The sequence below is a fragment of the Engystomops pustulosus genome, chromosome 3, assembly GCF_040894005.1.
Source record: "Engystomops pustulosus chromosome 3, aEngPut4.maternal, whole genome shotgun sequence".
In the NCBI taxonomy this organism is placed as follows: domain Eukaryota; kingdom Metazoa; phylum Chordata; class Amphibia; order Anura; family Leptodactylidae; genus Engystomops; species Engystomops pustulosus.
In genome coordinates, this window is record NC_092413.1 from 207,743,587 (window position 1) to 207,768,041 (window position 24,455).

The 24,455-nt window shown below is 49.2% G+C and overlaps 2 protein-coding genes across 8 annotated transcripts; one reads left to right on the forward strand and one right to left on the reverse strand.

Annotated features, from left to right (window-relative positions):
- Window positions 1-956: 956 nt before the first annotated feature.
- LOC140122621 (putative nuclease HARBI1) lies at window positions 957-7,340 on the reverse strand. Its single transcript, XM_072143691.1, has 3 exons — window positions 7,051-7,340; window positions 3,827-4,177; window positions 957-1,965 (listed from the first exon to the last, which is right to left on the reverse strand). Exons 2-3 carry the CDS (start codon window positions 4,147-4,149, stop codon window positions 1,065-1,067), a joined length of 1,224 nt encoding a protein of 407 aa, XP_071999792.1. The 5' UTR covers window positions 4,150-4,177; window positions 7,051-7,340; the 3' UTR covers window positions 957-1,064.
- Window positions 7,137-23,911, forward strand: LOC140122620 (WD repeat and coiled-coil-containing protein-like). 7 transcript variants are annotated; one of them, XM_072143686.1, is made up of 5 exons: window positions 7,210-7,320; window positions 9,129-9,182; window positions 11,811-13,713; window positions 20,795-20,909; window positions 21,762-23,911. In XM_072143686.1, exons 3-5 carry the CDS (start codon window positions 11,830-11,832, stop codon window positions 21,926-21,928), a joined length of 2,166 nt encoding a protein of 721 aa, XP_071999787.1. In that variant the 5' UTR covers window positions 7,210-7,320; window positions 9,129-9,182; window positions 11,811-11,829; the 3' UTR covers window positions 21,929-23,911. The 7 variants fall into 7 exon arrangements, with proteins under 7 accessions (XP_071999790.1, XP_071999784.1, XP_071999787.1 ...); XM_072143687.1 differs by having other exon boundaries at window positions 7,222-7,320; window positions 9,126-9,182; XM_072143684.1 differs by lacking the exon at window positions 7,210-7,320 and adding an exon at window positions 7,382-7,881 and having other exon boundaries at window positions 9,126-9,182.
- The last annotated feature ends 544 nt before the right edge of the window (window positions 23,912-24,455 follow it).

A 24,455-nucleotide genomic window follows, 5' to 3' on the forward strand; every position in this document is an offset into this window, starting at 1 on the left:
TACAAGTTATACAAAGGGCAATTCTTGATACCTATGACATTTTTTGGACTATTATGGTCTCTTTTGTCTATTTTGCATCACTTATAAGGCTTGTAGGGCCCCTCAACATAATGAGAAAGCTTCAGCTATGGATACTATAGGGCTGCTCTGTGATGCCAATGTGATGTAGAGGTCACCGCTCCCGGGGTAATTATTTAGCTGCCATTATTGTGGGGCTTTGTGGTTGTCGATGGTAAGGGAAGACTTCGACATTGTAGAAAGTTGTGGCAGGAGTCGGGACGAGGACTCTCATTATATGGCGGCCATTACATAACTATATGCAACTCCACTGGCATCCTCAAACCTTCAACTTCTTGCAGGTCTGGTCTTATTCCGGGGCTTGAGAATTGTCAAGCCTCCATGTGTGGCCCACATGTCACGTGTCATCGGGTCTTGGTCTGCGGCCTAGTCATTCTCTGTTGTTAAATTTGTTGCAGAGTTGTGAATGGGTCTTGGTGGTCTTTGGTCCCTCTGTATCCTTGATGTGACTAAAGACTCCTTGGACAAGATTTATCAAGGCTTGTATGCCTCCTAAAGAACACTAAGTAACAATCCCCCTGCAGCCTCTAAACTTGACTCATCTCAGACAAATCTGACACTGCTCATTTTCACATTGTAGATTTTTATTTATAGGTAAAGGGTGAGATTTCACATAAAAGAGGGAATTCTAGAAAATACCCCCAACCTGAGGGGCTGCTAGTTTATTGGGGTAAAATCTGAAATTTAAGTTTCAGTTTGTATCTTTCTCTTACTTTCTGGATTTTATATTGAATTGGCCCTGATGAAGGGTCCTCTGTAGTAGAGGGGGGGTTGCACTTTCCCCTCAATGCCATGGAATGAAGAGATTGTTGTGTATTAGCCCCACTCTACATCATACTTCAGTATATGGGGAGACCATAAGTTGTTGAAATTTTAATTATTTTTTTGGAAGAAAGCTTGCAACTTACATCAAACGTTCTCATACACTAACAAAACTGAAGAAGCGAATGAAAGCAACTATTAGGTTTTGGAGAACAGTCCAGAGCCTAATGTCCGCTGATAGCATCCATCTGCCATGGAACGGCTCCCTCTGGGGACATGAAGTAGGACGTGTACTGCTCCCGCACAAACAATGCTCCTGCTCCTGGTCTTCCACGGTGAGCCTGGCCCAGAGAACTCGATGATGAAGGCTCATTTGCCTCCAGGTCTTGGTCAGCTGCACCGTCATGAATCCGGACAAAGTTGTGCAGAATAACACAGGCTCTGATAACCAGCTTGACATCTTCTGGATCCATCTGGAGAGAAGCTTGGAGAACCTGCCACTTGCTGGTCAGAAAGCTAAGGGCAGTCTCAACACAGCGCCTGGCACGGGTCAGCCGGTAGTTAAAGATGCGTCTTCGGTCATCTAAAACATGGTTAGGGAATGGGCGCAGCACATGGTGGGAAAGCTCAAAACCTTCATCAGCCAAGATGACAAACGGTGCAGGAAGATCTGAAGATCCCGGCAGAGGTCTTGGCTGTGGAAGTGCGAGCTGATTTGACCGAAACTGCTCACCCATTCTGGAAGCCCTGAAGATAGAAGCATCAGCAGAGCTCCCAAAGGCCTCAACATCCACCATTATAAAGCGGAGGTTCCTGTCAGCCAGAGCCAACAGGACCACAGAGAAATACTGCTTATTGTTAAAGTGTTGGGTCCCAGAGTCAGGAGGCTTCTTAACACGGATGTGTTTCCCATCCAGTGCCCCAACGCAATTGGGAAACTGAACCGAGCCATAGAAGCCCTCAGCAATGCGGAGCCAGTCTTCTGCTCTGGGCTCGGGCATCACCGCTTCTTTCAGCTGCTGACAAATCACTTCGCAGGTCAGTCTGATGATCCGCAAGATGGCGGAGTCCTCCAGAGGGAACTCACAATGCAGAGAAGAAAAGGAGTTCCCTGTAGAGAGGAACCTGCAGAGAAGGAAAAGTATCACATTTAGCTGCTTCTTCTGATAGGAGGGACAGGGGACACTCGGGGAGAAGAGGAAATGTGCAGACAGGGCACACAGGGGGCTCCATCTCCTCGCACACAGGGGGCCGGCATCCTCCTCCTCACACACAGGGGGCTCCATCTCCTCGCACACAGGGGGCCGGCATCCTCCTCCTCGCACACAGGGGGCCGGCATCCTCCTCCTCACACAGGGGGCCACCCTCCACCTCTCATTCTACAAAGGTAGCCCATTCCTACACACACGTAACCTCCACACCAGAAAAGTAGTTATCCTCCCCACACAGGTAGCCCCCTCCTCCTCAGCCAGCCAGATAACTTGTATGTAATCCATTTTCCTGGAGGACATGACATAATTGCAGCACACGGGGCCACCATCCTCCTCCTCGCACACAGGGGGCCGCCATCCTCCTCCTCCTCACACACAGGGGGCCGCCATCCTCCTCCTCACACACAGGGGGCCGCCATCCTCCTCCTCGCACACAGGGGGCCGCCATCCTCCTCCTCCTCACACACAGGGGGCCGCCATCCTCCTCCTTGCGCACAGGGGGCGCCATCCTCCTCCTCGCGCACAGGGGGCCGCCATCCTCCTCCTCGCGCACAGGGGGCCGCCATCCTCCTCCTCGCACACAGGGGGCCGCCATCCTCCTCCTCGCACACAGGGGGCCGCCATCCTCCTCCTCGCGCACAGGGGGCCGCCATCCTCCTCCTCGCGCACAGGGGGCCGCCATCCTCCTCCTTGCGCACAGGGGGCCGCCATCCTCCTCCTCGCGCACAGGGGGCCGCCATCCTCCTCCTCGCGCACAGGGGGCCGCCATCCTCCTCCTCGCGCACAGGGGGCCGCCATCCTCCTCCTCGCGCACAGGGGGCCGCCATCCTCCTCCTCGCGCACAGGGGGCCGCCATCCTCCTCCTCGCGCACAGGGGGCCGCCATCCTCCTCCTCGCGCACAGGGGGCCGCCATCCTCCTCCTCGCGCACAGGGGGCCCCCATCCTCCTCCTCGCGCACAGGGGGCCGCCATCCTCCTCCTCGCACACAGGGGGCCGCCATTCTCCTCCTCACACACAGGGGGCCGCCATCCTCCTCCTCACACACAGGGGGCCGCCATTCTCCTCCTCACACACAGGGGGCCGCCATTCTCCTCCTCACACACAGGGGGCCGCCATTCTCCTCCTCACACACAGGGGGCCGCCATTCTCCTCCTCACACACAGGGCCGCCCTCCACCTCTAATTCTACAAAGGTAGCCCAACTCCTACACACACGCAGCCTCCACACTACAAAGGTAGCCATCCTCCCCACACAGGAAGCCCCCTCCTCCTCAGCCAGATAACTTCTATGCAATCCATTTTCCTGTAGGACATAATCGCAGCACAATTATGTGAGCTTACTGTGCAAATATTGAATCACAGTTTTGCCATTTATTGCAGAAAAAATGCAATTAAACAGTCCCAGGGGACATGTGCCAGTCTGCCTCACACAGGCACCTGCATGTCTACAGTTTGAAGTCGGATGATCCTACAATGCACTGTGCTGCGCCCCCATCACTCGGGCATCCTGGGCAGTTGCGTCCCACACCAGGTGCTTACAGGGGTTGTCCAGGAATAAATAGAAATTGGATGGTGGGGGGGAGGGGCTTAAAAACCAACAAACCACTCATCCTCACCTCCTCTGGTACTGCCGTCCCAACCACTGGATGACACCGCCAGCGTCCATAAACAGACGAGGAGAGAATGGGAACGCTGGAGGAGGGGACTATAAGTAATTTATTGTTTTTTAAGCCCCATAGCCATTTATCAATTTAAAACTAACCCCTTTAAATTACCTGAGTGTGACAATGAGCCGTTCCTCCGGTGTAATGGACCGTCCCATATTCGTGTCCGGGAAGGTGAGCCCAGAACTCAGATCCGACAACAGACGGTCAAAGGTGGGGATGGTCATGCGGCAGTAGCGGTGGAACTTGTCAGGGTCTCGCCGCAGGTCGGCGTAGAAGTTCTGGAAATGACATCTTCTAGGCGGCGGCTGGGAGACCGCAGGGATAAGCCGGGGCCTGATCCTCCTCCTTGGTTTTTCTTTCTTTGTTATTCGCTTTAAACACTGAAGGATAGCCCAGTCCAGAAGAAGATCATCAACCGGATCGTAGGACATCTTAGCAGCGCAAGGACAGACAAGGAATCTAATAAGAACAACACAGAAAATGGAGTCTGAGTGATCATGTGACCATTTCAGGGGTCGGGAGGAGCCAGTGGCATCATCTTGTATTACGGCCGTATAAACGGTTCACACACGGACAACAAAAAAGGATCACGGCTCCGTTGTTTGCGGCCATAGAAAAGCACAATGTATCACTGGCGCCATCTACTGGTCACTTCTCAGCACTACAGCAAACTACTTTATTCATAGTTACAGCTTAGCACAAAGTGGTACCTGTGTCTGTGGGGGGCAGCGGGTCCGCTGCAAATTACACTGGGAGAGATAGAGCATGGACGTCTAAGGGTGATGCCACATGTGGCGCTTTGAACCCGTTTTTGGTCCGTTTTTAAGCAGTCCGTTAAAAAAAAGCATGCGTTTTTGACCAGTTTTAATTAAGATAATTTGTAAAACCTGTCAAAAACGGATGTGTTTTTTAAAAAATGCATGCGTTTTTTAACGAACTGCTTAAAAACGGACCAAAAACGGGTTCAAAACGCCATGTGTGGCATCACCCTCATGGGGGCACTGTGGATGCCCCTGCTATGGGGGTATTGCGGATGTTATGGGGTATTGTCTCATAGACTGTAAGCTCTTGTGTCACCCCCTCATCCTCATAGACTGTAAGCTCTTGTGTCACCCCCTCATCCTCATAGACTGTAAGCTCTTGTGTCCCCCCTCATCCTCATAGACTGTAAGCTCTTGTGTCCCCCCCTCATCCTCATAGACTGTAAGCTCTTGTGTCACCCCCTCATCCTCATAGACTGTAAGCTCTTGTGTCACCCCCTCATCCTCATAGACTGTAAGCTCTTGTGTCACCCCTTCATCCTCATAGACTGTAAGCTCTTGTGTCACCCCCTCATCCTCACAGACTGTAAGCTCTTGTGTCACCCCCTCATCCTCATAGACTGTAAGCTCTTGTGTCACCCCCTCATCCTCATAGACTGTAAGCTCTTGTGTCCCCCCTCATCCTCATAGACTGTAAGCTCTTGTGTCACCCTCTCATCCTCATAGACTGTAAGCTCTTGTGTCACCCTCTCATCCTCATGGACTGTAAGCTCCTGTGTCACCCCCTCATCCTCATAGACTGTAAGCTCCTGTGTCACCCCTCATCCTCATAAACTGTAAGCTCTTGTGTCACTCCCTCATCCTCATAGACTGTAAGCTCTTGTGTCACCCCCTCATCCTCATAGACTGTAAGCTCTTGTGTCACCCTCTCATCCTCATAGACTGTAAGTTCTTGTGTCACCCCCTCATCCTCATAGACTGTAAGCTCTTATGTCATCCCCTCATCCTCATAGACTGTAAGCTCTTGTGTCCCCCCTCATCCTCATAGACTGTAAGCTCCTGTATCACCCCTCATCCTCATAGACTGTAAGCTCTTGTGTCACCCCCTCATCCTCATAGACTGTAAGCTCTTGTGTCACCCCCTAATCCTCATAGACTGTAAGCTCCTGTATCACCCCTCATCCTCATAGACTGTAAGCTCTTGTGTCACCCCCTCATCCTCATAGACTGTAAGCTCTTGTGTCACCCCCTAATCCTCATAGACTGTAAGCTCTTGTGTCCCCCCTCATCCTCATAGACTGTAAGCTCCTGTGTCACCCCTCATCCTCATAGACTGTAAGCTCTTATGTCATCCCCTCATCCTCATAGACTGTAAGCTCTTATGTCATCCCCTCATCCTCATAGACTGTAAGCTCTTGTGTCACCCCTCATCCTCATAGACTGTAAGCTCTTGTGTCACCCCCTCATCCTCATAGACTGTAAGCTCCTGTGTCACCCCTCATCCTCATAGACTGTAAGCTCTTGTGTCACCCCCTCATCCTCATAGACTGTAAGCTCTTGTGTCACCCCCTCATCCTCATAGACTGTAAGCTCTTGTGTCACCCTCTCATCCTCATAGACTGTAAGTTCTTGTGTCACCCCCTCATCCTCATAGACTGTAAGCTCTTGTGTCCCCCCTCATCCTCATAGACTGTAAGCTCTTGTGTCATCCCCTCACCCTCATAGACTGTAAGCTATTGTGTCACCCCCTCATCCCCATAGACTGTAAGCTCTTGTGTCACCCCCTCATCCTCATAGACTGTAAGCTCTTGTGTCATCCCTTCATCCTCATAGACTGTAAGCTCTTGTGTCACCCCCTCATCCTCATAGACTGTAAGCTCTTGTGTCACCCCCTCATCCTCATAGACTGTAAGCTCCTGTGTCACCCCCTCATCCTCATAGACTGTAAGCTCATGTGTCACTCCTCATCCTCATAGACTGTAAGCTCTTGTGTCACCCCCTAATCCTCATAGACTGTAAGCTCTTGTGTCCCCATCATCCTCATAGACTGTAAGCTCTTGTGTCACCCCCTCATCCTCATAGACTGTAAGCTCTTGTGTCACCCCCTCATCCTCATAGACTGTAAGCTCTTGTGTCACTCCTCATCCTCATAGTCTGTAAGCTCTTGTGTCACCCCCTCATCCTCATAGACTGTAAGCTCTGGTCCCTCCCTCCTATTGTTCCATATGACTGTTTGTTCTGTGTAATGTAATATTATATCTCTATATGTCCCCTATGATATGTAAAGCTATGGTATATGATGGTGGTATATAAATAGAGATTATTATTATTGTGACTGTCCCTATAAAATATTACTAATGTCACTTAAGGGGGCACTGTGTCATTATTATAAACGGATTGTCACTCATTACTATGGGGGCACTGTGGACGTCCCTGTTGCGGGGGCACCGTGTCCCTATTATAGGGTATTATTATTATGGGGTCACATAGGTGTCACTATAATTGTAGTATTCTGTCTCCCACTATTATGGGGTCACATAAGTGTCAGCACTATGGTGTGGGTGTCCATACCTAGGTGACTGAGCGCACCCCCCGCCTGATAGCACCGCGCTATATCCTCCCTCTGCACCCAGCGGCACAGGACCTTTTGTTCAAATCACGACAAGACGCAATAAAGTTGATTGAAAACGTCGGCGGTTGCTAGGACGCAGGGCAGAGGACGCCTCTGTACGGAAGGTGAGTGGGCGACGGTGCCGCGAGCCAATGGGAAGGCTCGGTGGTCCCGGTGACGTCACCGCCCGGGAAGCAGTTGTACGGACGGCGGAGGTGCCCGGGGAGCAGGTGAGGTGGTCGCGCGGATGTGCCGTATAGTGGCCTCAGTACTACATCTCCCAGCATGCATGTGGTAGTACTGAGAGGCCCGGGGCTGCCCCGTCTCCTGCCTGTGTGTATTGTACATATACTGCAGCCTCCAGCGGGGGGTATAGATAAGCTGCAGCGCCCCCTGGGGATGGGAGGTCACATGTGGCCACCACTATCATATATGTATAAGGGTAGAGCTGGTGACCAGTCCATACACCACTGTTCTACAGGAGGGGGAGGGCATAGGAAAATAACATAAAGGGGTGGAGCTTGACATGTGTCCCCGCCTCCAGGGCAGTCATACCCACCTGAAACGGGAGACCACATATCTGCTGGACCACGAGTGGACCGCCACGTGAGACTATTCTCACTGGCCACCCCCAAACTGACGACACCCCAGCAAGTCAGAGGCCTCTCCGTCAGCCAATGCTGTATATAAAGCCGCCATATTGGATGAAGGGCGAGTGTTTCCAATGGGAAGGCGTCATGTAACCTATCAAAGAAGAATTGTCTCAGACATCGATTGCCCCAATCACATTGGTAAAATCTCTTGTGGTCCATAGATGGAACTTTATGTTCAGCGTTTTCCATTCGCCGGCTTCGCCTTAACCGGACGTGTTGGTTGATGGGCTGCAGAGTAGCCAATCAGGGATATTTACGCCCCTAGCAACTAGACATGGCTTTGATTGGCCAGGTAGACACCGAATGGACACACCTGTCCAATCACAGTCTTGGCCTAGTTGCTAGGAGCTTGAAGGGCATCTACCGCCAGGATGAAGGTCTGTATGCAAATCAGGCTGAGGGTATCCAGTCTCATTTGCATACAGTCCTTCATCCTGGTGGTAGATGCCCTTTAAAGCTTGTTCTGAAGTTCATCAAGACATCCGGGTTATGCCCTGAAGCCCATCCACCCACACATCCGGGTTATGCCCTGAAGCCCATCCACCCACACATCCGGGTTATGCCCTGAAGCCCATCCACCCACACATCCGGGTTATGCCCTGAAGCCCATCCACCCACACATCCGGGTTATGCCCTGAAGCCCATCCACCCACACATCCGGGTTATGCCCTGAAGCCCATCCACCCACACATCCGGGTTATGCCCTGAAGCCCATCCACCCACACATCCGGGTTATGCCCTGAAGCCCATCCACCCACACATCCGGGTTAGGCAGAGTTGGCGAAAGGAAAACTCCTAACTTAAGTGCAGGTCACATCATCTCTATTCATAAAAATTGGATCCAGCACCAGAGACGACACGTCACGTCGCTGTGCATCATAGGGAACGTTCTTTGTTGTTGCAACTTTTTTTGTTGATAACTTTAAAACCACGAGGTATGTGGCCACTAATCTGATCAGATGTCATTTTCCTTTTTGTTCCTGTAATAACGGGGTGTCCTGGGACTTTTGTCTCGCACTAGAGCTGATCATACATATCTATAACTCAGCCCGGACTCTCTCACTCCCGTAATCCTCGAATTCTCCTCCTTACCTGTTCCGTCCTTACCTGTCTCCTCACCCAACTCATTCTTTTCCAGGACAGTCACCCCCATCATTGTAGAAGGACTACTGCCGACCATAATGTTTCCTCTCTAACTTTTCCGTTACACCCGGTCCACCCCCTACGCCGGGCACAAGTCCCGCACTATTGTTCCCATCACTTCCCCTCCCCTGACAGGAAAATCCTCAGATGGCTTAAAGAGCTTAGTGGCTCCTCCTAGCTGGGTGATAATGCACACAGACTTATCTCCTGCCATGATCACCGTCCCTCGTCTCTCTCAGCAGATACGGGGCAGCGCTCCTCTGACCCTGGCCGCAGCCTGCGGTCACCTCTAATAGGTAAGGGGCATGACCTGTACGTGCACCCGGGGGGAGAGTGTGTGGATGCTGGTGTAGGGATGACCTTCCTTCATTACTCCTCGTTACTGTGGAGTCAGTCTGCATCTTTTAGGAACTACAACGGGGATCACGAAGATCTTCTTCTGTATCAGTGCTGTATACATTCAGGGGGATCCTCTTCTGTATCAGTGCTGTATACATTCAGGGGGATCCTCTTCTGTATCAGTGCTGTATACATTCAGGGGGATCCTCTTCTGTATCAGTGCTGTATACATTCAGGGGGATCCTCTGCTGTATCAGTGCTGTATACATCCAGGGGGAATCCTCTTCTGTATCAGTGCTGTATACATTCAGGGGGATCCTCCTCTGTATCAGTGCTGTATACATTCAGGGGGATCCTCCTCTGTATCAGTGCTGTATACATTCAGGGGGATCCTCTGCTGTATCAGTGCTGTATACATTCAGGGGGATCCTCCTCTGTATCAGTGCTGTATACATTCAGGGGGATCCTCCTCTGTATCAGTGCTGTATACATTCAGGGGGATCCTCCTCTGTATCAGCGCTGTATACATTCAGGGGGATCCTCTTTTGTATCAGTGCTGTATATATTCAGGGGGATCCTCTTCTGTATCAGTGCTGTATACATTCAGGGGGATCCTCCTCTGTATCAGTGCTGTATACATTCAGGGGGATCCTCCTCTGTATCAGTGCTGTATACATTCAGGGGGATCCTCTTCTGTATCAGTGCTGTATACATTCAGGGGGATCCTCCTCTGTATCAGTGCTGTATACATTCAGGGGGATCCTCTTTTGTATCAGTGCTGTATACATTCAGGGGGATCCTCCTCTGTATCAGTGCTGTATACATTCAGGGGGATCCTCTGCTGTATCAGTGCTGTATACATTCAGGGGGATCCTCCTCTGTATCAGTGCTGTATACATTCAGGGGGATCCTCCTCTGTATCAGTGCTGTATACATTCAGGGGGATCCTCTTTTGTATCAGTGCTGTATACATTCAGGGGGATCCTCCTCTGTATCAGTGCTGTATACATTCAGGGGGATCCTCCTCTGTATCAGTGCTGTATACATTCAGGGGGATCCTCTTCTGTATCAGTGCTGTATACATTCAGGGGGATCCTCTGCTGTATCAGTGCTGTATACATTCAGGGGGATCCTCCTCTGTATCAGTGCTGTATACATTCAGGGGGATCCTCTGCTGTATCAGTGCTGTATACATTCAGGGGGATCCTCTTCTGTATCAGTGCTGTATACATTCAGGGGGATCCTCTTTTGTATCAGTGCTGTATACATTCAGGGGGATCCTCTGCTGTATCAGTGCTGTATACATTCAGGGGGATCCTCCTCTGTATCAGTGCTGTATACATTCAGGGGGATCCTCCTCTGTATCAGTGCTGTATACATTCAGGGGGAAACCTCTGCTGTATCAGTGCTGTATACATTCAGGGGGATCCTCCTCTGTATCAGTGCTGTATACATTCAGGGGGATCCTCTGCTGTATCAGTGCTGTATACATTCAGGGGGATCCTCCTCTGTATCAGTGCTGTATACATTCAGGGGGATCCTCCTCTGTATCAGTGCTGTATACATTCAGGGGGATCCTCCTCTGTATCAGTGCTGTATACATTCAGGGGGATCCTCCTCTGTATCAGTGCTGTATACATTCAGGGGGATCCTCTTCTGTATCAGTGCTGTATACATTCAGGGGGATCCTCTTCTGTATCAGTGCTGTATACATTCAGGGGGATCCTCTTCTGTATCAGTGCTGTATACATTCAGGGGGATCCTCTTCTGTATCAGTGCTGTATACATTCAGGGGGATCCTCTTCTGTATCAGTGCTGTATACATTCAGGGGGATCCTCTTCTGTATCAGTGCTGTATACATTCAGGGGGATCCTCTGCTGTATCAGTGCTGTATACATTCAGGGGGATCCTCCTCTGTATCAGTGCTGTATACATTCAGGGGGATCCTCTTCTGTATCAGTGCTGTATACATTCAGGGGGATCCTCTTCTGTGTAGGTGCTGTATACATTCAGGGGGATCCTCCTCTGTATCAGTGCTGTATACATTCAGGGGGATCCTCTTCTGTATCAGTGCTGTATACATTCAGGGGGATCCTCCTCTGTATCAGTGCTGTATACATTCAGGGGGATCCTCTTCTGTGTAGGTGCTGTATACATTCAGGGGGATCCTCCTCTGTATCAGTGCTGTATACATTCAGGGGGATCCTCTTCTGTGTAGGTGCTGTATACATTCAGGGGGATCCTCTTCTGTGTAGGTGCTGTATACATTCAGGGGGATCCTCTTCTGTATCAGTGCTGTATACATTCAGGGGGATCCTCCTCTGTATCAGTGCTGTATACATTCAGGAGGATCCTCCTCTGTATCGCTGGGTGCTTATTGTACCATCATTGAGCAAGTGGCAGGAGTGATGCCTGCTTCCCTATAGGGTAGTCACAAGAGTAATGTAATTTTTATCAGTTTTATCAAAACAGGTAAGCCCACATAAGTCACATCTATATCCATATGCCTTGCTTGTTCAAGGGATAAGTTTATATCTCAGTTTATTTAACATTATCCCTAATATTTTCCTACTTCTATCCACAGATGTTCTGCACGACAAGTCATGGAGTTAGGAAAGGGTAAACTTCTGAGAAGTGGCCTCAATGCCTTGTACCAAGCCATACACCCGGTGCACGGCTTAGCCTGGACGGATGGCAAGCAAGTCATTCTCACAGCTTTGCACCTTCATAACGAAGACCCCAAGTTTGGCAATTCCGTAGTGATCGGGCAGTTCGAACATGTTCACGGCCTCTACTGGGGTCCTGCTCACGCCAATGACATACCGGCGCTCCTGGCCGTTCAACACAAGAAACATGTCACCGTGTGGCAGCTGTATTACAATAATTCTGAGAAGAACAAGTTGGTTGTGTCTCAGACCTGTGAAGTCGGGGACCCCCTGCCTGTTCTCCCGCAGGGCTGCGTCTGGCATCCGAGCAAAGACATATTGGTCATTTTAACCAAGCGGGATGTGTCTGTTATGTATTCTGTGCGCACGGACAATACAAGCGTCAAGGCAGATATTAAGAGCACGGGGGTTGTTCACTGTGCCTGCTGGACTAAAGATGGAAGCCGGTTAGTTGTCGCCATTAGCAGTGCGCTCTACTCCTATATTTGGGATGGGAAGCACAAAATGTTGAATCCCTGCACTTTTTGCCCTATATTCGATGTCGGAGGATACATTTGTGCAATAGAGTCAACGGTTGACTCTCAGGTGGCTGTGGCTACGGAGCTTCCACTTGATAGGTTATGTGCATTAAATTCCGGCATTGCGTTCGACGTGCCCACTACCTCCGAAATAACCCCTTCCACCCAACCAGCCTTGCTGCTCATGGATGAAGAATTCTCATTAGATGTTGCACGGAAATCAACTGATTCCGGAACGTCGCTGTCCACAGATTCCCCAGTTACTTCACCGGGGACGGTAGACCTAACCCATATCTTGATCAACCACTCCAAATCTGACCTGAGTCCACTTCTCAACTTCAAACGCAAGGACTACATAACTGGAAGCGGACAAGATTCCTCACATCTGATCCTTGTGAACTTTGAGAAGAAAGTGACGTCCACTCGGAAAGTCAGCATCCCAGGGATTCTAGTACCGGACATCTTGGCGTTCGATCCTGGGGCACACATTGTAGCTGTTGCTTCAAACACATGTAGCCATGTCTTGGTGTATTCGTTGACTTCCACAAACATGCCGAACATACAACAGATCCAACTGGAGAAGAACGAGCGGCCTAAAGGCTTGTACTTCCTGACAGATAAGATGTTGCTGGTACTGGTTGGGAGGCAAAAGACGTGTGATCCAGCGTTCCTTCCGTCTTCCAGCTCTGATAAATACATTATCCGTTTGATGGTGAAGGAGGTCATGTTTGATGAGGACTCAGAGATCCCGAGTAGTGCCCACTCAAGCTTTGACTCCTCCGTTATATTACATGGACGGAAGAAGTACACAGACACTTTATACAAAGATGAGCAACCTCCAGCTTGTCGGGAACTTTTGATCCCAGGAAGTTCTTCGGGACGTCAGTCTTCAAATAAAAAGCGTCTCATCGAAGAGATTCGAAGTTACAACTGCGACCAGAGCCCCACGTCCAGCGCCAGCGACTTCGAAGATAAAAAAGCTCCGATGACTTTACACCACTTGGACACTGAGCCGAAAAATAGGTCTGTGATACTAGGTTTAGAGACCCATCGGAAGCCTTCTAGTAGACCAGTGTCTCCAAAACTCCAATCGCAAGCAAGCAACAACCTAACAAGGAACGCCACCGCAGTCCCTGACCCTGATATTCTACACATGTCCCGGAATCTGGAGCGACTCTGCTGCAACATGTCCAATCTACAGCAGCGTCTGGCAGATCTGACGGACCTGGCGCAAAACGGGAGGAAGTCTTATCTGTCCTATCCATCTTCTAGAGATGCTCCGTATGTCACCATTATATGCCAGGTATTTTATTTGTATTTACTTGTTTTACTCCAGAACCTAGAGAGAAACAGTAACCACGACAATCACCCTGTACAATGACCTATATATAGATAACACTGACCCATCATTACTTCACTACTGACAATAGATGATGTCACAGCTTATCTCCTCCCCCTCCCTGTACAATGACTTCTATATAGATAACACTGACCCATCATTACATCACTACTGACAATAGATGATGTCACAGCTTATCTCCTCCGCCTCCCTGTACAATGACCTATATATAGATAACACTGACCCATCATTACTTCACTACTGACAATAGATGATGTCACAGATTATCTCCTCCCCCTCCCTCTACAATGACCTCTATATAGATAACACTGACCCATCATTACATCACTACTGACAATAGATGATATCACAGCTTATCTCCTCCTCCTCCTCCCTGTACAATGACCTCCATATAAATAACACTGACCCATCATTACATCACTACTGACAATAGATGATGTCACAGCTTATCTCCTCCCCCTCCCTGTACAATGTCCTCTATATAGATAACACTGACCCATCATTACATCACTACTAACAATAGATGTCACAGCTTATCTCCTCCTCCTCCTCCCTGTACAATGACCTCCATATAAATAACACTGACCCATCAATACATCACTACTGACAATAGATGATGTCACAGCTTATCTCCTCCTCCTCCCTGTACAATGACCTCTATATAGATAACACTGACCCATCATTACATCACTACGGACAATTGATGATGTCACAGCTTATCTCCTCCTCCTCCCTGTACAATGACCTCTATATAGATAACACTGACCCATCATTACATCACTACGGACAATTGATGATGTCACAGCTTATCTCCTCCCCCTCCCTGTACAATGACCTCTATATAGATAACACTGACCCATCATTACATCACTACGGACAATAGATGATGTCACAGCTTATCTCCTCCCCCTCCCTGTACAATGACCTCTATATATATATATATAACACTGACCCATCATTACATCACTACTGACAATAGATGATGTCACAGCTTATCTCCTCCCCCTCCCTGTACAATGACCTCTATATAGATAACACTGACCCATCATTACATCACTGCTGACAATAGATGATATCACAGCTTATCTCCTCCCCCTCCCTGTACAATGACCTCTATATAGATAACACTGACCCATCATTACATCACTACTGACAATAGATGATATCACAGCTTATTTCCTCCCCCTCCCTGTACAATGACCTCTATATAGATAACACTGACCCATCATTACATCACTGCTGACAATAGATGATATCACAGCTTATCTCCTCCCCCTCCCTGTACAATGACACTATATAGATAACACTGACCCATCATTACATCACTACTGACAATAGATGATGTCACAGCTTATCTCCTCCCCCTCCCTGTACAATGACCTCTATATAGATAACACTGACCCATCATTACATCACTGCTGACAATAGATGATATCACAGCTTATCTCCTCCCCCTCCCTGTACAATGACCTCTATATAGATAACACTGACCCATCATTACATCACTGCTGACAATAGATGATATCACAGCTTATCTCCTCCCCCTCCCTGTACAATGACCTCTATATAGATAACACTGACCCATCATTACATCACTACTGACAATAGATGATATCACAGCTTATTTCCTCCCCCTCCCTGTACAATGACCTCTATATAGATAACACTGACCCATCATTACATCACTGCTGACAATAGATGATGTCACAGCTTATTCCCTCCCTGTACAATGACCTCTATATAGATAACACTGACCCATCATTACATCACTACTGACAATAGATGATGTCACAGCTTATCTCCTCCTCCTCCCTGTACAATGACCTCTGTATAGATAACACTGACCCATCATTACATCACTACTGACAATAGATGATGTCACTGCTTATCTCCCCCCCCCCTGTACAATGACCTCTATATAGATAACACTGACCCATCATTACATCACTACTGACAATAGATGATGTCACAGCTTATCTCCACCTCCTCCCTGTACAATGTCCTCTATATAGATAACACTGACCCATCATTACATCACTACTGACAATAGATGATGTCACAGCTTATCTCCTCCTCCTCCCTGTACAATGACCTCTGTATAGATAGCACTGACCCATCATTACATCACTACTGACAATAGATGATGTCACAGCTTATCTCCTCCCCCTCCCTGTACAATGACCTCTATATAGATAACACTGACCCATCATTACATCACTACTGACAATAGATGATGTCACAGCTTATCTCCTCCTCCTCCCTGTACAATGACCTCTATATAGATAACACTGACCCATCATTACATCACTACTGACAATAGATGATGTCACAGCTTATCTCCACCTCCTCCCTGTACAATGACTTCTATATAGCTAACACTGACCCATCATTACATCACTACTGACAATAGATGATGTTGAAAGCACATAGGACTCGCACTGTGTGTACAGCACTTGCACTCTGGAGCCGTAGTCAGGCACAGTTCCCAGTTTTGGCCAGATAAGCTCCATGGATCAGGATAGAAGTGAAAGTTTGAGGATAACTGTTCCTTTAAGAAGGCATAAAGCAGTTCAGAGGAGGTAATGGCTGATTCAGAGGAGGAAGCGGCTCCTCATTAAAGATTACCACCTAACAAGATTACGAGAGGTCTCCCTTATCTCCATTGTTATAGAAATGTTTCCTAAATCAGAAGAGGAACCATATAACAAATGAACCTACTTTATTAACTAACACATTTTTTCCTTTTTTTTTTTTTTTTTTTTTTCTTTTTACTTTGTGTATTAAATTTAATTCCCAAATTGGTTCAAAAAACTAAAATGCCTAATTTTTTTTTTTTTTTTTAAAGGTGTATGAAGACTTGTTTTTGTGGGTGAAGTTATATTTTCTATAGATTTTTTTTTCCCATTATTTTTCCCATATTCCAAAAGCCATGAGTTATTATTCTTACCATTCACAGAGCCATATTCAGGCTTGTTTTTTTTTTTTAGGATATGTGCTTCCTAGCATCACCATTTGATATACCATCTGCTTAGAAGTTTGTAAAGATTCTGAACCCAGTGAAATTGAAAAAAAGAACTCAGTTGCGCCATTTTCTTACAGCTTTTATGTGTCCGCGCTTCACTGTGCGGTTTTAATGAAACATCCCATTTATTCTTTGGCTCAGTACGATGACAGAGACACCACATTTAGTTTTTGTTATGTTCTAATATCTGACACCCATAGGTGGTAATAACGGCTGTATACGTATCATAGACGCATATACAGACAGTTTTTTTTTCTGCTCCTGTCAGGCTAAAAGTTTTTCGATCACGGCCACAGCCTTGCAGCCCGATATAGGGTCATGTGACCGTTGCAGTGTTTCGATCACGTGAACTCATACGGGGGCCGGGAGGAGGCTTCCCCATGACACTGTGCACAGCCCCCCATATACAGCGCTTATACTGAGACCTGAGGGGGAGGCAATCGGGGAGGATGCCATGTGCTGTTATCACTGTTATCTGTGGTCTATCTGCAGCAGGGAACACATTACAAAATTTAAAAAAAATGTAAATTTATATAATTATTAAGTGTAATCCATAGTCTGGGGCGCCGTCGGCCATAGTCTTGGGAGTGGTGGAAGGACGCCGCCAGCAATAGTCTGGTAGGGGGGTGGGGGAAGGACGCCGCCAGCAATAGTCTGGTAGGGGGGTGGGGGAAGGACGCCGCCAGCAATAGTCTGGTAGGGGGGTGGGGGAAGGACGCCCCCAGCAATAGTCTGGTAGGGGGGTGGGGGAAGGACGCCGCCAGCAATAGTCTGGTAGGGGGGTGGGGGAAGGACGCCCCCAGCAATAGTCTGGTAGGGGGGTGGGGGAAGGACGCCCCCAGCAATAGTCTGGTAGGGGGGTGGGGGAAGGACGCCGCCAGCAATAGTCTGGTAGGGGGGTGGGGGAAGGACGCCCCCAGCAATAGTCTGGTAGGGGGGTGGGGGAAGGACGCCGCCAGCAATAGTCTGGTAGGGGGGTGGGGGAAGGACGCCCCCAGCAATAGTCTGGTAGGGGGGTGGGGGAAGGACGCCCCCAGCAATAGTCTGGTAGGGGGGGGGGGAAGGACGCCCCCAGCAATAGTCTGGTAGGGGGGTGGGGGAAGGACGCCCCCAGCAATAGTCTGGTAGGGGGGTGGGGGAAGGACGCCCCCAGCAATAGTCTGGTAGGGGGGTGGGGGAAGGACGCCGCCAGCAATAGTCTGGTAGGGGGGTGGGGGAAGGACGCCCCCAGCAATAGTCTGGTAGGGGGGTGGGGGAAGGACGCCCCCAGCAATAGTCTGGTAGGGGGGTGGGGGAAGGACGCCGCCAGCAATAGTCTGGTAGGGGGGTGGGGGAAGGACGCCCCCAGCAATAGTCTGGTAGGGGGGTGGGGGAAGGACGCCGCCAGCAATAGTCTGGTAGGGGGGTGGGGGAAGGACGCCGCCAGCAATAGTCTGGTAGGGGGGTGGGGGAAGGACGCCCCCAGCAATAGTCTGGTAGGGGGGTGGGGGAAGGACGCCGCCAGCAATAGTCTGGTAGGGGGGTGGGGGAAGGACGCCCCCAGCAACAGTCTGGTCTGGGGTGGGGGAAGGACGCCGCCAGCAATAGTCTGGTAGGGGGGTGGGGGAAGGACGCCCCCAGCAATAGTCTGGTAGGGGGGTGGGGGAAGGACGCCCCCAGCAATAGTCTGGTAGGGGGGTGGGGGAAGGACGCCGCCAGCAATAGTCTGGTAGGGGGGTGGGGGAAGGACGCCCCCAGCAATAGTCTGGTAGGGGGGTGGGGGAAGGACGCCGCCAGCAATAGTCTGGTAGGGGGGTGGGGGAAGGACGCCGCCAGCAATAGTCTGGTAGGGGGGTGGGCGAAGGACGCCCCCAGCAATAGTCTGGTAGGGGGGTGGGGGAAGGACGCCCCCAGCAATAGTCTGGTAGGGGGGTGGGGGAAGGACGCCCCCAGCAATAGTCTGGTAGGGGGGTGGGGGAAGGACGCCCCCAGCAATAGTCTGGTAGGGGGGTGGGGGAAGGACGCCCCCAGCAATAGTCTGGTAGGGGGGTGGGGGAAGGACGCCGCCAGCAATAGTCTGGTAGGGGGGTGGGGGAAGGACGCCCCCAGCAATAGTCTGGTAGGGGGGTGGGGGAAGGACACCGCCAGCAACAGTCTGGTCTGGGGTGGGGGAAGGACGCCGCCAGCAATAGTCTGGTAGGGGGGTGGGGGAAGGACGCCCCCAGCAATAGTCTGGTAGGGGGGTGGGGGAAGGACGCCCCCAGCAATAGTCTGGTAGGGGGGTGGGGGAAGGACGCCGCCAGCAATAGTCTGGTAGGGGGGTGGGGGAAGGACGCCCCCAGCAACAGTCTGGTCTGGGGTGGGGGAAGGACGCCGCCAGCAATAGTCTGGTAGGGGGGTGGGGGAAGGACGCTCCCAGCAATAGTCTGGTAGGGGGGTGGGGGAAGGACGCTCCCAGCAATAGTCTGGTAGGGGGGTGGGGGAAGGACGCCACCAGCAATAGTCTGGTAGGGGGGTGGGGGAAGGACGCCGCCAGCAATAGTCTGGTAGGGGGGTGGGGGAAGGACGCCGCCAGCAGTAGTCTGGTAGGGGGGTGGGGGAAGGACGCCGCCAGCAGTAGTCTGGTAGGGGGGTGGGGGAAGGACGCCCCCAGCAATAGTCTGGTCTGGGGTGGGGGAGGGGCGCAGTTCGCCATAGTCTGGACTGGGGAGTCCACGGCATCAGCCATAGTTTGGTCTAGGGTGGTGCACCGTCAGCAATGGCCTAGGGTGGGGGAGAAACGCAGTCAGCCACAGGTTGGGGTGCGGGAAGGGTGCCATCAGCCATAGTCTCTTATATTTGTTATCCATGGCCTCCTTCCTTCTGAAATCAACATTTATAACTATGCTAATGATCTTAAAGCGCTCTGGGGGGTGCTACCACCCCCATGGGAGGGGACGTGCTCCTGTACAGTGCAACATCCTGTGAAGCTACAGCACAGAGGGGCTCTGGTAACACCACCCCAAGCTCTTCTGGCTTATTAGCACAAAAAGTTGATGTTAAAGTAAAGAGGCCATGGATAACAATTATAAGAAGATTACCGCAGTATGTATATATGTGTGTATATATACGCCCTTACAGCACGGTGCATTGATAAATAGGACACTTATATTAATGTTTGACACAAAGTTGTTAAAGAAGTTTGCTCAACTTTTTTTTTTTTTTCCCTTTTCCGTCCTCTTGCCACTGAGCACACACTTTGATAAGATATTGGGGCAGATTTACTTACCCGGTCCATTCGCGATCCAGCGGCGCGTTCTCTGCGCTGGATTCGGTTTATTAAGGCAGTTCCTCCGACGTCCACCAGGTGGCGCTGCTGCGCTGAAGTTCCCCGAAATGCACTCAAGTTCACCGGCCTATACCTAGTGAAGGTAAGTGCAAGCTCCGCGACACTTTTTTTTTTTTTTTTTTTTAATGCGGCAGTTTTTCCGAATCCGTCGGGTTTTCGTTTGGCCACGCCCCCCGATTTCCGTCGCGTGCATGCCAGCGCCGATGCGCCACAATCCGATCGCGTGCGCCAAAATCCCGGGGCAATTCGGGGGAAATCGGCGCAAATCGGAAATATTCGGGTAACATGTCGGTAAAAACGCGAATCGGGCCCTTAGTAAATGACCCCCATTGTCCTATCACCATTCTGGGACAGTGGAGGCATTGGCATCCTTCTCCACCATCACAGGGAAGGTAGATAATGTTTCACAAAAACAGACCGAAATAAAATAAATTGTCTATGAGGTCAAATGCAAAAAAAAAAAATGTAATAAAATAATTTCCTGTTCTTATTGCAGTGTAATCTGCTTTCCTGTGACTTGTCCCCCTTGCTGCGCACTGCAGCATCGCCCCCCAGTCAGTACATAGAAGGTTAAATGGTTTTTACAATTTATTATAAATTAGAATTGAGTCCAATCAATCCCGATATGTGTATCAAGACAAAGGAAATATGTGTAAATGCAAATTTATCTCAAAATTTTCTCCCCGTATCTACAGAGGAATCACTCAGACATCTCGGCAGTCAAAAAGTCGGTCCTGCTGTGTGACAACAAGCTGCGCCTCGGCACCATCCAGGAGCTCTTCTGCCTGTCGCTGGTGGAAATGCAGCTGGGTGAGTGCACGTTCATCCCGTCTATGGCTAATAGTCTATTGTGAGGAGGTCCTGATACCAGACGATCCTGCACAGAGCCACAGCCCAGCCTTAAAAATAGCTTTCTGTAGTTATACACTATGATATATATATAGTCAGGATCTTGTCACTTTTATTTCAAGTACTGCTGACAGATTCCCTCTAATAGACAATGAATAAGGATCTTGCCACTGATTTTTACACTACTTCTGACAGACTCCCTTTAATTGGCAGCGAGTAAGGATCTTGTCACTGTTATATCGAGTACTGCTGACAGATTCCCTTAAATTGGCAGTGAGTAAAAATCTTGTCACTGTTATATCGAGTACTGCTGACAGATTCCCTTAAATTGGCAGTGAGTAAAAATCTTGTCACTGTTATATCGAGTACTGCTGACAGATTCCCTTAAATTGGCAGTGAGTAAGGATCTTGTCACTGTTATATCGAATACTGCTGACAGATTCCCTTAAATTGGCAGCAAGTAAAAATCCTGTCATTGTTAAAGGGAATCTGTCAGCAGTACCTGATATAACAGTGACAAGATCCTTTCTGACTGCCAATTAAAGGGAATTTGTCAGAGGTACTCGATATAACAGTGAGAAGATCCTTACCTACTGCCAATTAAAGGGAATCTGTCAGCAGTACTCCATATAATTGACAGCAAGTAAGGATCTTGTCACTGTTATTTTGAGTACTGCTGACAGACTCCCTTTGATTGCCACTGCCTTGGCAGCGAGTAAGGTCGTCAGTAATGTGATCTTGCTGTATGGAGTAATAAGCTGTTCTCCGCCTCATACAGACTAGAAGGATAACCCTGTGTCCTCCTCCCTCCAGGCTCCGCGTGTTGGATCACCCTGACAGCTGACAATGAAGGTTTCATCCCTCTGACATTTTCTCCCAACCAGGAAGTGTTCATCAGAGACGCCCGGGGCTCGCCATCGTCTTCATCAACGAGCTCGGCCAGCGTCAGTCCTGCAGAGCCCCCCAGCAGCATCACATAGTGGTCACTGCCCACCAAGAGCCATTCACACTATAACCATATGCACTGGGGGGGGCGCCGTCACTCACATCCTGCAATATCCTGCTGTAATTATTCATCTCCAACCTACTAACGTCTTCGGCGACTCGAGACTGTTCCTCACTTACCTCTGGTGCTGTCGGGATCGCGTCCCGGTATTTTGTGCAATACACGTCCTGGGTCTCCTAGGACTCCCAATGTTATATATATGGGGTCCGTGATGTAACCCCTGGACGTGCAGGCGATGATGTCATAGTGACGTGTGATGTGATAGTACTGGCGCGTTTCGGTATTTGCAGTATTTATTGCTAGATATTGGGGTACTGGTGACATGCATGAGGAATGTATTTTGTTACTGCATGTTCCCGCGCTGATCGTATCTATCCGTGTACGTGCGGCACATTAGATACCGGCGGGAAGTATCTCCGGTACAGTTGAATGTATAAAGTGGAGGCCTCCATTGTGTAGGTGGGGGCCAGTATTATGTATATATAGCCATTTTATTTGCATTGTTGTACGTGTGGTAAAAGATGCATTTTCTAGAAAAATCTGATTAATAACACGGGACGAGATGAGCGATGGATGGTAAGATGTGACTACCGTGCCTAGGGATGGACTTCTGAGGTATGTCTGACGGGACGGTCTCTAGGGATACGTTTTTGTGAGGTTGTCTGTCTTTTAAAGGGAACCTGTCACCAGGTTTTACCCCACTAAACTTATCAGCCCCTTAGGTATGGTATAAAATATGTATTTTTCTAGAATTCCCTCTTTTATGTGAAATCTCACTCATGTCTGCAGTGGTCCCACCCCTCCCTCTGCTGTCTGTAAATGTGACGCTTCTCTGCTCATTGTCAAACGGGTGAGATTTCACCTAAAAGAGGGAATTATAGAAAGGACATAGGGGGCTGGTAGTTTAATGGGGTTAAATCTGGTTCCAGGTTCCGTTCAATGATTTAAGGAAACCTTTCAGATAAACTAACTCAACCTAACTAAAAATATCTTTAAAAACTATCTCTATATTATTCCTTCCCATTCCTAGTAAGGTTGACTCAGTTTATGAGTCATTTATGCAAATGACCCCATGTGAGTCCAATCATCGTCTTTCCTTTGTGCCGAGTCTGGCATATTCTTGCTCCATACTCCGGCTGAGGAATGAAGGAAACGCTGGCTTTGTGACTCGCTGAAGAGAATTCCTGAGGGAGGGATGGATGAGTCAGTCACACACAGGCAGCATCTCTCTTATTACTGAGGGAGGGGTGAATGATGTAGCAGAGCCGAGTTTAGTTGGCTGAAGAGATAGCACGCCCCTTGTCAATCAGGAAGCTGGAAGCTGAGTTAGAAGATTGTGAATTTGCAAAGACCTTGATTCAACTTAATGAATGGACTGTGGAAGTTTACAGGCATGGGTGGGAACAATATAGGGATAGTTGTACTGCTCCCTTTAAACTGCTAAGGATTGGAGAAGTTAGAGTTTTGTCCATTCCACCATAATCGTATAGATGTCTCATCTGAGACTCTCAGATTTTTGGGTGCTTATTTCATTGGTTTCCACAATGTCAATGATTTAGGTAAACCACTCCAATTCTCGGGGTTTGCTACGGCAATGATTGGATTATCACCCAGTGGGATAGATTAGAGGGGAGCGTTGTATATATTATCCAAAAAAATTGCCGCGTTTAGATGAAGAACTCAGGAAAAGTCAAAAGAATGTGATGGATAAAGTGGCTTAGTGGAGGCGCTGGAAGACGGGGGCAGGGATAGGATTAGGATACATATCGGAATCTCTATGGATGTGCTATCCTCCATGTGATAAACATGCAAATTTGGGTGAGGGTCATTGCCTTTTTTTCAGCTTAAAATGTTCTTCTGACAGCTACATGATGTAAATGACCGACTCTATGTCCTCCTCGTAAGGGTCCCGCAGGGGCTGAGCTATTTTATGTCTGAGATTATGACATTGATTGTAATTCTGGTTTCCAGCCAGTCGGCCTACAAACTAGATCTCTAGCAGAAGGACAGCCACTTTCTCTTCTGCCACATATAGGGAGCCACCTCGGAAGTCAATGTCCGACCCACTAAAGGGCCATGAATGATGTTCAGGGATATCGGCCAATCCGGAGATCTACCTTACTCTACTCTCTACAGATACATGTCTTTGGTTTGGCTGATATGCCTAGGTATGATTCAAGGCTTGTTTATGGGTCTGACATTGACTTTTACGGTAGCCACCAGTCGCACACGTGGTGCTTCGATTGGGTTTCGAAACGCAATTGAAAGGCTCTGCCCCAATCACAAATTGAGTTAGCGCTGCATGCAGTGAACACGCCGGAAACGCAATGTTAATTCAGCGTGTGATCAGTTCGTGGAGCCTTTTAATTGCGTTTCAGAAGAAGCCACGTCTGAGGCCAAATGTTCAACATCGTCAATCTTCTCTGTAATGGATCTGTGCGCCTGTGTCCAACAAAAGCTCCAGGAATGTCAACTTTTTATTAATGGATGGAAATCTATAA

Coding starts and splice junctions, on each gene's coding strand:
- LOC140122621 (XM_072143691.1), bottom strand. CDS start 4,149: ATGTCCTACGATCCGGTTGATGATCTTCTTCTGGACTGGGCTATCCTT. Junction 1,966..3,826: donor CGGCTCATTGTCACACTCAG/GTAATTTAAAGG, acceptor CCTTCTCTGCAG/GTTCCTCTCTACAGGGAACT.
- LOC140122620 (XM_072143689.1), top strand. CDS start 11,830: ATGGAGTTAGGAAAGGGTAAACTTCTGAGAAGTGGCCTCAATGCCTTG. Junction 13,714..20,794: donor ATGTCACCATTATATGCCAG/GTATTTTATTTG, acceptor CCGTATCTACAG/AGGAATCACTCAGACATCTC. Junction 20,910..21,761: donor GCTGGTGGAAATGCAGCTGG/GTGAGTGCACGT, acceptor TCCTCCCTCCAG/GCTCCGCGTGTTGGATCACC.